Source organism: Arabidopsis thaliana, chromosome 5, assembly GCF_000001735.4.
Source record: "Arabidopsis thaliana chromosome 5, partial sequence".
Classification (NCBI taxonomy): domain Eukaryota; kingdom Viridiplantae; phylum Streptophyta; class Magnoliopsida; order Brassicales; family Brassicaceae; genus Arabidopsis; species Arabidopsis thaliana.
The window spans coordinates 6,205,775-6,217,282 of NC_003076.8; the positions used below are offsets into that span (position 1 = coordinate 6,205,775).

The window sequence follows — 11,508 nt, forward strand, 5'->3', positions numbered from 1 at the left end:
CATATTTGAAATGTCTTTTTAATAACTAAACATATTTGAAATCGCAGGTTGTGTTGGGAAAGTGATGACTGTGGAACTAGAAAAAATCTCAAGCACAAGACTATATTAGGGTTCAGGTGCTCCTTGATGTTCGAAATCCTTTGCGTAACTTTAAGGAAGTTCTGCTCCTACCGGGTGAAATGATATCAGTATCTTTTGATTTTGAAAGGATTCGGAAAAGATGTTTCCTTTGTCAACGTCTCACTCATGAGAAAAGTGTTTGCCCCTTTGCTACTGTAGGAAACACTAGAGATTCAGAGGAAGATCATAGGAGTGTAGACTCAGGTTTTCTATTTGGAAAGAAATGCTTACTGAAACCAGGAGAGATGATTGTTCCTACAAAGTTATCGTCTATCTCCACTCACCAAGAATATTCAATATTGCCGGAGGTAAATGATATTCCAAACCATGAGACTGGTGATTCAAAAAGATCTAGTCATCCTTCTGGTAATCTGGACTATCCTACATCTAAAGGATTCCTCTTTGGGTTTAATGAGTCTGGTTCATCTGGATTAAGTATTAAGCAGAAGAATCCAAGAAAAAGAAAAGCTCTTTTAGTTCACAAGAGGCAAGATTCTTTCGCTGGTATAAAAGAGAAAGAGGTTAGTCTTAATATTGAGTTTGCTTCTGCTATCAAAAGGAATAAGAAAATTACAGACTCGGAAAGATCTGATAGTACAGTAAAGTCTCTCATTACGGTGGTTCCTCAAGAACCACCGCAGTATCAATAAGACATCCTTAGTTGGAATTGCCAAGGACTGAGGAACCCTTGGACAATTCGGCACTTGAGGGAAATGAAAAAGGAATATTTCCCTGACATCTTGTTCCTCATGGAGACCATGAATTCTGACCTGTTTATTTTGAAAGTTTTTAGGTGGTTGGGTTATGGTTACTTTCATACTATTGAACCGGAAGGAAAGAGTGGTGGATTAGCAATATTTTGGAACCAACATCTTCATATAGAGTTTCTTTATGAAGACAAAAATTTGCTGGATTTGGAAATATCTCAAGGATGTAAGAGATGGTTTATCTCTTGTGTTTATGGTAATCCAAGGCAGAATCTCAGACACTTGCTTCTGGATAAAATCAGTAACATTGGTGTGAATCGAATGGCAGCTTGGAGTCTGATAGGGGATTTTAATGATATCTTGTCTAATAAGGAGAAGATAGGTGGCCCATCTAGAGTAGAATCCTCCTTTCAGGACTTCAAGAATATGTTATCAACCTGTGATATGCATGAACTGAGCAGTACTGGGAATAGTTTCACTTGGGGAGGGAAAAGAAATGAAGAGAATGGATTCAATGTAAATTAGATCGCTGTTTTGGAAATTCACAGTGGTTTTCTTTGTTTCCTAATTCACATCAATGGTTTTTGGAGAAGCTTGGATCAGATCACAGACCGGTTTTGGTGAAATTTGTCAATGATCAGGAGCTTTTCCGAGGAACTTTTAGATTTGATAAAAGATTTGCTGAAGACCCTCAATACCAAGACGTTATTCACAAAGCATGGATAGGTAATATTTCTTCTCATAATTCTTCTTCTATGCATCGACTGGTTGACTGTAGGAAATCTATTAGTCATTGGAAAAAAGGGAAGGATTATAATGCTGAGAATCGAATTAAGAGGTTAAGGTTTGAATTGGATGAAGAAAAGAGTTACCAATTTCCGTGTTGGAACAAGATTTCTGTTATTCAAAATCAGTTGGGTATTGCCTTTAGAGAGGAGGAATCTTTCTGGAGATTGAAAAGTAGGGATAAATGGATGGCTGGTGGGGATAAGAATTCTAAGTTTTTTCAGGCCTCTGTAAAAGCTAATAGAATTAAAAACTGCTTGAGTTTTCTGGTGGATGAAAATGGTATTGAGCACACTCTCAATAAGGAAAAAGGAAAAATAGCAGAACAGTTGTGGATCTGTTCACCTCTTCTTATCCTGCAAATATGGATTCAGTCTTGGAAGGTTTTCAGACGAAAGTTACACAAGATATGAATCATGATCTCACTCAGAAAATTACAGAACAAGAGATCTATAATGCTGTCTTTTCCATTAATGCTGAAAGTTCACCAGGTCCTGATGGCTTCACGGCGACTTTTTTCCAGACTCATTGGAATTTAGTTAAGAATCAAATTATTGCAGACATTATGGGTTTCTTTGAAACAGGCATCCTCCCTGAAGATTGGAATCACACTCATTTATGTTTAATTCCAAAAATCTCAAATCCAGAAAGAATGAGTGACATAAGACCTATCAGCTTATGCTCGGTTCTTTACAAGATAGTCTCCAAAATCTTATCAGCTAGACTGAAGAAACATCTGCCAGCCATAGTTTCACCAACTCAATCTGCTTTTGTAGCTGAGAGGTTAGCCTCTGATAATATTCTCCTGGCTCATGAGATAATTCATAATTTAAGAACCAATGATAAGATTTCCAGAGATTTTATGGTGTTCAAAACAGACATGTCTAAGGCTTATGATAGAGTAGAATGGCCTTTTTTAAAAGGTATTTTAAGGGCCTTGGGGTTCTGCAACCAATGGATAGGTTGGATAATGGGATGTGTCTCTTCTGTTTCTTATTCAGTACTGATTAATGGTCAACCTTACAGTCATTTCTTACCACAAAGAGGTATAAGACAGGGAGATCCGTTATCACCTTTTTTGTTTGTCATCTGTACTGAAGCTCTTACTCATATCTTAAACCAAGCTGAACGATGTGGAAAAATTACTGGAATTCGATTTAATGATGCAGGTCCTTCAGTGAATCATCTATTATTTGCGGATGATACTTTGATCATCTGTAAAGCAAGTCAAGAGGAATGTTCTCAGATTATGCATTGTTTATCACAATATGGGCATATTTCAGGACAAATGATCAATGTGGAAAAATCTTCGGTCACCTTTGGAAACAAGATTGAAGCAGAAACAAAAGATTGGATTATGCATAGATCTGGAATTCATGTGGAAGGAGGAACTGGCAAATATCTAGGACTACCAGAATGTTTCAGTGGCTCAAAACAGGTTTTGTTTGGCTTTCTTAAAGAAAAACTTTTATCTAGACTCAATGGTTGGTATGCTAAAACCTTATCTCAAGGTGGAAAGGAAGTGTTGTTGAAATCAATTGCTATGGCATTTCCAGTTTATGCCATGTCTTGTTTTAAACTTCCAAAGAGTCTATGTTCAAAGTTGACTTCTGTCATGATAGATTTCTGGTGGAATATGTTGCCTGGAAAAAAAAAAAATACACTGGATTGGAGCTGAAACTTTAATGCTACCAAAAGTTCTGGGAGGCTTTGGATTTAAAGATCTTCAGTGTTTTAATCAAGCTCTGTTAGCTAAACAAGCGTGGAGACTGCTTAGTGATAAAGACAGCCTTCTTTCTCAGATCTTGAAAAGCAGATATTATCTGAATTCAGAGTTCCTATCTGCAACAAAAGGCACACGTCCTTCATATGCTTGGCAGAGTATCCTTTATGGTCGAGAATTATTGAGAAAAGGTCTGAAAAAGGTCATAGGAAATTGAGAAAAAACATTGGTTTGGATAGACAATTGGCTTTTTGAGGGTAAAACGAGAAGACCTGAGAGTGTTCAGGTGATGGTGGATATTACTTTAAAGGTCAGTCAACTAATTGATCCAGTTTCAAAGAACTGGAACTTGAACATGCTCAGAGACTTATTTCCATGGAAAGATGCTCAATTAATTCTTAATCAACGACCAATGCTTTCAAAAGAGGATGCTTATTGCTGGTCAGGTACAAATCATGGTTTATACACAGTTAAATCAAGATATGATTTGAGCAGTAGCCAGAATCATAAGGAGATGTTTCACAAAGCACATGAACAACCTTCTGTCAATCCTATTTTCCAAGGTATTTGGAGTCTATACATAGCACCAAAAATCAAAATTTTCTTATGGAAAGCAGTTAAAGGTGCTGTCGCGGTGGAAGAGAGATTAAGGACACGAGGAATTCTAATCAATGATGGATGTTCTATTTGTCCTGAGGAGAATGAGACAATAAACCATGTCTTGTTTCAATGCTCTTTGGCCCGTCAGGTATGGGCTCTATCTTTGATGCAGTCACCACCTTCTGGATTTGGAAATTCGATTTTTACTAATATGAACCATGTGCTTCATAACTGTAAGAATCAAAGTATATTAAGACTCATGCGATATGCTAGTCCTTGGATCATATGGACTCTATGGAAAAATAGAAATAAAAGTCTTTTTGAAAGTGATGTGTCTATCTCTAATAGCATAGTACAGAAAGCATTTGAGGATTGGAATCATTGGTTATCTGCTCAAGATCCAAAGACTCAGTCTGAAGACACAAAGAAAGAAATGAAATGGATTCCTCCGCCTTGGAATGAATTGAAATGCAACATTGGTGTGGCGTGGTCAAGTAAAACTCAATTAGCTGGTGTTTCATGGGTAGTTAGAAATGATACAGGAGAGGTGCTTATACACAGTAGGCGATCTTATTCTCAGGTACATTCTAACTTTGAAGCTAAACTGAAAAGCTGGGAATGGGCTTTAGAGAGTATGGATAAACTACATGTTGATAGAGTTACTTTTGGAGCTTCTTCTCATGATATTATCAAAGCAATGAATAAACCAGGAGAGTGGCCAGCTTTGAGAGGACATTTGGATGCATTGCTAGATCTCACTTTGGATAAACCGCATTGGTATATGGCAATGGAATTAAGACAGTGTAACACGGGAGCTAATGAGATAGCAAAAAGCGTGATAACAGGATTGAGATGGCAGAGTTATGTTGCTAAAGGACCTCCCCAATGGCTACATTATCTTTTTGACTCTGAATTAATTCATCAGAGGAGTCGATGTTTGTCTCCTTTATAGGAGAATTTTGTGCTGAGGGTCTAAAGAGTAAGTCTAGTTCATACGAAGGACTTCTTGTCAGATAGTCAACATCAGAGTGTTGATTTGTTGATTAGTTTGAGTTGAAAAGTGTCTTATTCTACATCTCCACACGTTTACTTCAGAGTAAGGAAGGGTAAGATATTTGAAATATTTAGCATGATCCATTAGCTTCTAAGTTCCCTATTGGAAAGGAAGTCTGGCTGTCTCAGAAATGACTCAGCAAAAAAGCTAATGACTTAGCTATTCAGAGTTCATAATTAGTGACACATGTTTGACTCAGGATCATGGCTAAATAAACGTGGCCGTTGGTTAGAATAGCTAATAAGGAGGTTAGTGGTTCAATTATGGGGGTGATAGGGATCGGGAATTTCCTTTTTCTTGTCTTATATATATAAGTCGGTTATGTTAAGTCCTATCATCTCTTAGTATCCAAATTAGGCGAGAGTTCTTTTTAATATTTTGTTAGTTTAATATTATTTTAGTCGGTTCTGTTATTTCTCTAAGTCTTTATATATCTTTCCTGCTCTCCTTAGTTAGTCTATTTCCCATCCCTTTAGTTCCTAGTTTTCTTCTCTCTTATCACTATGGCAGATGAGTTGTGGGATGAGATACAAAATCTAGAATTAGGACAAGAGGATCCAGCCCTTTTCATTCCCCATGAGGCTTATGTGATGGTTGAAGCTTCAAATAACTTAAGTCTGATAGCGAGACCTCTGAACCCAAGAGTTCAAAATCTTAACTCTGTCGTGGTAGCACTTCCAAGATCATGGGGACTAACGACTCAGGTGCATGGAAGAGTTCTTGATGCAACGTATGTCCAGTTCGTTTTTGCAAATGAAATTGATCTGATGATGGTGCAAAGAAGGGAACCGTGGCTTTTCAACAATTGGTTTGTGGCAGCAACTCGATGGCAGGTGGCTCCAGCTCACAACCTTGTCACTACCATTGATCTCTGGGTGCAGATTAGAGGTATTCCCTTACCTTATGTTTCTGAAGAGACGGTTTTGGAGATAGCTCAAGATCTAGGAGAGATCATTTCACTGGACTTTCATGAGGCTACCTCTCCTCAGATTGCTTTTATTAGAGTTAGAGTTCGTTTTGGAATAACAGACAGACTGAGGTTTTTTCAAAGAATCATCTTCGATTCTGGTGAAACTGCAACCATCAGGTTCCAATACGAACGTCTCCGAAGACTCTGCAGTAGCTGTTTCAGGTTCACTCACAATCGAGCTTACTGTCCTTATCGTCAACGTTCACTCAGCATCGCAAGAGAAAGAGCCCTATTCTGTGATAGTGTTCAAAGATCATCAATGAATTCCCAGTCTCAAATGACTGAAAGTTCATTTCCAGTACCCATGACTCCACCTCCAAGAGTTGATCCTCCTCCAATGAATCACTCTGAATTTGTAGCTGCTTATCCACATCTTGCAACAGCTACAAATGTGAATTACAGGTTTACAGGAGACTCAAGCACCTCCAGACAAGACTTATCATCTGGTTCAAACAATATTCTGCCAAGAAGAACTACTCATTTCACAGACCATCGAAGGTGCTTTGAAGCTGGTCAATCCTCAAGACAAAATGAAAACAGAGAACCAAGAAGACCTACAGAAAGAATGTTGCCTCCATCTCACTTTGATCATGTTCAACGCTCTGGAGGGATTCTGAAACCTCCAAAAAAACGCTAACCAATCGATCAGTTTCTGTCATTTTTTGGGAAAGTTTGCAGGCCTAGTAGCAACACAGCTTCAAGTTTGAAGAAGTCTGCTTAGTTGAGTATGGTTTTTGGTTATGACATACTCTCTCTAAATTCCTTTTGATGTAATGTTTTAGTTTGGTTCTACTTTACTTTTAGTAATGTTTTTTCAATTTCAGTTTGCTAAAGCTTTGTAAGTGGAAAGTCCACTGAAATGAAAGGCAAATTGTCAGTGAAAAAAAAAAATAACAACTAAACACATGAGACAATCATTAAAAATCAAATTAAAATAAAATACAGATATTTGTCGAGTTTTGATTATTGTAAGGGTTTTAACGTAATTTAGACAAACAAATTGGGACCCTCTAAACAATAAAGAGTCTTTATAAGGATATCGAATCTCCGTCCGCTAAGTCAATCAGAAACCGCATCTGTCTGCGACTCGGTCGTTCCTGGTGTGGTTTCGTGTCGTAGTCATTAAAATCTCATCTCTCTCACTCTCAGTTCCAATAATACCCCTTCCTATCAGAGCCAACACGCATCCAGCATCCTTCATCAGCCTTTGCGTATGAAAATGATGAAACTTGAATAGAGATCATTCGTATTTCATCGACGTTTCTAATTCGCAATCACAATTGTTTTCTTCAAGGAATTGGTTTGCTTGCTTTGATCCTCAGTTTTGTCAAAGGTCTTTTTTTTTTTTCCTGGACTTGCTAAAATCTCTTGTGGCTTTTGCTCTGATACTTGTTAGTTTGGGTTTCGTGAGTCTCGCTTTATAAAGGTAAGACTATATTTTTGACTAAACTGCTTCCGGATTCTGCTTTGTTTTAGCTCAATTTTACTCTTCTTTAGGTTGATGAACAGAAGATGATGTGGTTGTGTGTTATTGTCATTTTGCAGGATATGGGACAAAAGAGATGGTTCTTCTTGTTGGCAATTTTTGTTTGTCTTGTTTCATCTTCATGTGGTAGAGGTGATAATGAAACTTATCCTCTGAGTCTCTTTGAGCCTAATCAAGATTTGAAATTTCTGTAGAATTATAGTGAATGGGAAGATGACAAATGAATTAAGACTGAACTTAGTGAATTTATGGTGACTTTTTTCTTTTAATTGCAGTTCTCAAGTTTAAGAGCGATGATGGTCGACCTGTGTACAATCATACGCTTGCCATCACACTTGTGGAGTATACTTCTGCGGTAAGTTAATAGCAGATTTCTACAGTATGCATTTCATATTATCTCTGCTAGATAGGAAGGAAATTCAAGATGTGTAACACTCGTCCTCATATTTTCATTTATTTGTTACTAGCATTACTAGAGAACAGAGCTTATGCTGATAAAGTGATAAGTGCACCAGATGGATGAATCGAGTTTATATATGTATGCAGGTCTATATGTCTGATTTGTCAGAACTCTTCACTTGGACATGCGAAAGATGCAATGGTTTGACAAAGGTATAACATTTGTTGAAGCAGATCACTATTTGAAGCCACAGTATCAGTATGTATAAAGCTAATAGCTTTAATTGGATATTCTGATGTCTTTAAGGATGTTGCAGGGTTTTGAGGTAATAGAGATAATAGTTGACGTTGAGCACTGCTTACAGGTCTGCCCTGAATCCTGATATCTTAAGCTACATCTGGACATGATATTTTTTTGTTAAACAATTTTATTAATATCAGTACGTGTAACTTTTAACACCAGGCATATGTTGGGGTGGCTAAGGATTTGAATGCTATCATTATTGCATTTCGGGGAACTCAAGAACACAGGTATTACTCTCCTCATGTAATCTAAAAGCTACACATTTGCCTAAACTTGGCTTATGCTTGTTCATCCAAAAACTTGTGCAGCATACAAAATTGGGTCTCAGACTTGTTCTGGAAACAGCTCGATCTAAATTACCCTGATATGCCAGATGCAATGGTATGCTTTAACGACAAGTATTTGTCATTGAGTTGCTCAAGTAGTACGGTAGAATTTTAATAGTTATCTACATTGGCAGGTGCACCATGGCTTTTATAGTGCTTATCACAATACAACTGTACGGCCTGCAGTTTTGGATGCAGTAAAACGAGCAAAGGAATCCTATGGGGCCAACCTCAACATCATGGTGACTGGTCATTCAATGGGAGGAGCCATGGCTTCCTTTTGTGCGCTAGACCTAGTTGTAAACATCCTTGAATTGAACTAGTTTCTTTTTACATTTCTTATGTTTTGTCCTTTAAAGTTGTTAGTGGTGTCAATGGGATGTAAATTGCAGGTTAATGAAGGAGAAGAAAACGTACAAGTTATGACATTTGGGCAACCTCGTGTTGGGAATGCTGCTTTTGCATCTTATTTCAATTTGCTTGTGCCTAATACCTTCCGGATCATACATGACCGTGACATAGTTCCTCATCTGCCTCCTTACTATCATCTTTTCCCTCAAAAAACATATCACCACTTCCCCACAGAGGTAACTTCTTTGTCTATCTTCATTTTAGTACTCCCTGTCCTCTGATACACTTGATTTTCATCACAGTAACTGTTTTAAGATTTTTTGATCCAACATTTGGTAATGTATCTTTTGGATTGCAGGTGTGGTTGACAGAACTAAGTATTTTGAATATTGTTATCCGTGGTGTGGAAAAAGTTTGTGACAACACCGGTGAAGATCCTACATGCAGCAGGTAACTAACTCTCTTTTGGGTTTCTACTTGACCCTCCCTACTCTAGCAAGAAAAAACCCGGTATTGCTAATAGAAATATAGGATCGTTATTTACTACCTCGTTACACCCGAGCCATCTGACTATTGGTCTGGGATTGTCACAACTCGTCTTATGTCGCGTACCGTCACTAGGACATTGGACATTTTTTGGAAGTATCCAGTATAATGGTTAGCTCTTGTTGTTTCAGATCGGTAATGGGAAATAGCATATCTGACCATTTAACGTACTTTGGAGTGGAGTTGATGGGTGAGACTTGGAGGCAATGTAACATAGTGATGGGCCATGAGATGGAGAGTTACAGTAGGAAAGATTCAAAGGGTAACATATTCCTTTCGCGGACAGTTCCTTCCACGGAGGTAATCAAAACAAAAAGTATATCCAAAACCGGAATCTCAAGTCTATAGGAGTTGGTTGATTCGAGACTCGAACAAGAATGCTTGCTTGAAAGGGAGGTTGGGAGATTCAAATGTGCAGGAAGAAGAAGGGTTCTTTCATTCTTTGTGGTCGTCAAAGAAAGTGAAACAAATGACAATCAAGACATTGTAAATAAGTCGTAGGTTGATACCATAATACCATGTAGCAAAAACAATACACTGTTCATTTGTTATTCCCTTAATTTAAATCCATGATCACATATGTATTGGATTCAACCTTGTAAATATGTGAATGAATATCCAATTGCTGTGGATGGTGAATATCTGTATTATAGAATATTCTGTCTCTATCTCTTTAGTTTTTACCACTTAAGATGGTATTCCATAATAATTCTTTCGTCCAGTACACCACCATAAGTTACAAGCTCATAAAATATGAGCTTTTTGTTCTTGCCACATTATAACATTTTCACACTAAAACATTTTTTAGTTACAAAGTTCATTATTCATTAACTTTATTGGTTGTAATTAAGAGTAAAAGCTTATAGTAGTAAAAACATTTTCCAAGAAAATCTTGAAAGTATTAAAAGGGATGGGGGATCCGAATGTCAAGTGGCCTACAAGAATAAGATGTACACGAAACGAATATTTTTGTAGCCTTTGACTAACATTCTCAACATCCCTACGTTATTATTATTATTATTCTTTTAAAATGCATGTGAGTTTTATCTTTACTCTGTTATCATAATAAAGATCTCAATATATTTGCATGATATAAACTTTAGCATTTTTTAAGATTTCAATTAACTATTTTTTTTTGTGTGCAAATTTTCAATTAACTATCAAACATAGACAATAGTGATGAAAAATGTGTACAAACGATGCATGTAGAATGCTACTGCCTGATGATTAAGAGTGACAAGTAATTTGCTCTTTTCTCATGTCTTATGTTTATAGTTTAGACCATAAAGTTGGGGTTTTTGGGTAATGTGTCTTTTGTGTGTTGTTTATGTCTAGTTTGCTGAAAGTCAGATGAGATGATTGTGAAGGTGGTTGCGAAGATATGATATGAATGAAAATGTTGTTCAAAAATTGGCCTAAAATTGTTTAATCCTCTCATAGAAAAAGAGTTCAAAATTTTTTAGAAGAACCCTTTAGGCATTATTGCCACTAAAAATAGAAATGGGTAAATGATATGTCTTCTTCCTCTATGGGTAAAGCATAATCTTTTTTCCTTTTTCGGAAATTCATGTGAGTGTTTTTTTAATATATTTAATTTTCATTTTTAATAATCTTAAAATGTTATAATGGATAGGTTCGTGGTACCGTCACGTGGTCCATGGGCTTGGTGGGGTCAATGTAACTGACTCAAGCAACGAACACTTTAGGTTGTGATTGTGTTTTTATCATCATAAAGTTGTTAATACATTTGCATAATACACGATTTAGCATGTTTTAAAATTTTCAGTTAACTACTAAAATCTACTACCATTTACCAATTTTAATTCAAATTTGACATCATCACCAACAAAAAAGACATCATCCATATAAATTTGATGTCTTTTTTGTTGGTAAATGGATTAACAAAAGGATTAACAAAACAAAAGGAACAAATAAACAAATCATATAAGCTTATATTGATAATAATAATAATAACTAATAACTAAAATCCAATATAGCTACAAATTAAGTAAATTTATTTGTTTGTTTATAAACTTGAGCACTTCGTGGTACTAATTTAAAAATATTTAGCTAGTTAAAAAAATCACCAATGGTAGAAGACAAACATCTGCTATCAAACAACTCATACAACTTATA

General features: G+C 36.5%; 2 protein-coding genes and 1 pseudogene across 7 annotated transcripts; all 3 read left to right on the forward strand.

Moving 5' to 3' along the window:
• Nucleotides 1–38: 38 nt before the first annotated feature.
• AT5G18633 lies at nucleotides 39–4,870 on the forward strand (annotated as a pseudogene; the record flags this gene model as incomplete). The annotated part of the gene is made up of 1 exon: nucleotides 39–4,870.
• A 466-nt stretch (nucleotides 4,871–5,336) lies between these two features.
• AT5G18636 (Ta11-like non-LTR retrotransposon) lies at nucleotides 5,337–6,598 on the forward strand. Its single transcript, NM_203077.2, has one exon. It carries the CDS (start codon nucleotides 5,494–5,496, stop codon nucleotides 6,595–6,597), a length of 1,104 nt encoding a protein of 367 aa, NP_974806.1. The 5' UTR covers nucleotides 5,337–5,493; the 3' UTR covers nucleotide 6,598.
• Nucleotides 6,599–6,998: 400 nt separating this feature from the next.
• Nucleotides 6,999–10,089, forward strand: AT5G18640 (alpha/beta-Hydrolases superfamily protein). 5 transcript variants are annotated; one of them, NM_121869.4, is made up of 11 exons: nucleotides 6,999–7,386; nucleotides 7,506–7,578; nucleotides 7,722–7,801; nucleotides 7,993–8,058; nucleotides 8,163–8,210; nucleotides 8,309–8,376; nucleotides 8,458–8,530; nucleotides 8,610–8,774; nucleotides 8,868–9,062; nucleotides 9,185–9,276; nucleotides 9,504–10,089. In NM_121869.4, the coding sequence occupies exons 2-11, from the start codon at nucleotides 7,509–7,511 to the stop codon at nucleotides 9,718–9,720; spliced, it is 1,074 nt and encodes a 357-aa protein (NP_197365.2). In that variant the 5' UTR covers nucleotides 6,999–7,386; nucleotides 7,506–7,508; the 3' UTR covers nucleotides 9,721–10,089. The 5 variants fall into 5 exon arrangements, with proteins under 5 accessions (NP_197365.2, NP_001330336.1, NP_001330333.1 ...); NM_001343558.1 differs by having other exon boundaries at nucleotides 7,008–7,293; nucleotides 9,504–10,081; NM_001343559.1 differs by having other exon boundaries at nucleotides 7,019–7,260; nucleotides 7,357–7,578; nucleotides 9,504–10,076.
• Nucleotides 10,090–11,508: the final 1,419 nt, after the last annotated feature.

What these genes read in the sequence shown, in the direction of transcription:
- AT5G18636 (NM_203077.2), top strand. Translation starts at nt 5,494, where the DNA reads ATGGCAGATGAGTTGTGGGATGAGATACAAAATCTAGAATTAGGACAA.
- AT5G18640 (NM_001343557.1), top strand. Translation starts at nt 7,473, where the DNA reads ATGATGTGGTTGTGTGTTATTGTCATTTTGCAGGATATGGGACAAAAG. An exon ending in TTGTGGAGTATACTTCTGCG is followed by an intron (nt 7,802 to 7,992) that starts GTAAGTTAATAG and finishes ATATGTATGCAG; the next exon opens with GTCTATATGTCTGATTTGTC. An exon ending in GAAGATCCTACATGCAGCAG is followed by an intron (nt 9,277 to 9,503) that starts GTAACTAACTCT and finishes TTGTTGTTTCAG; the next exon opens with ATCGGTAATGGGAAATAGCA.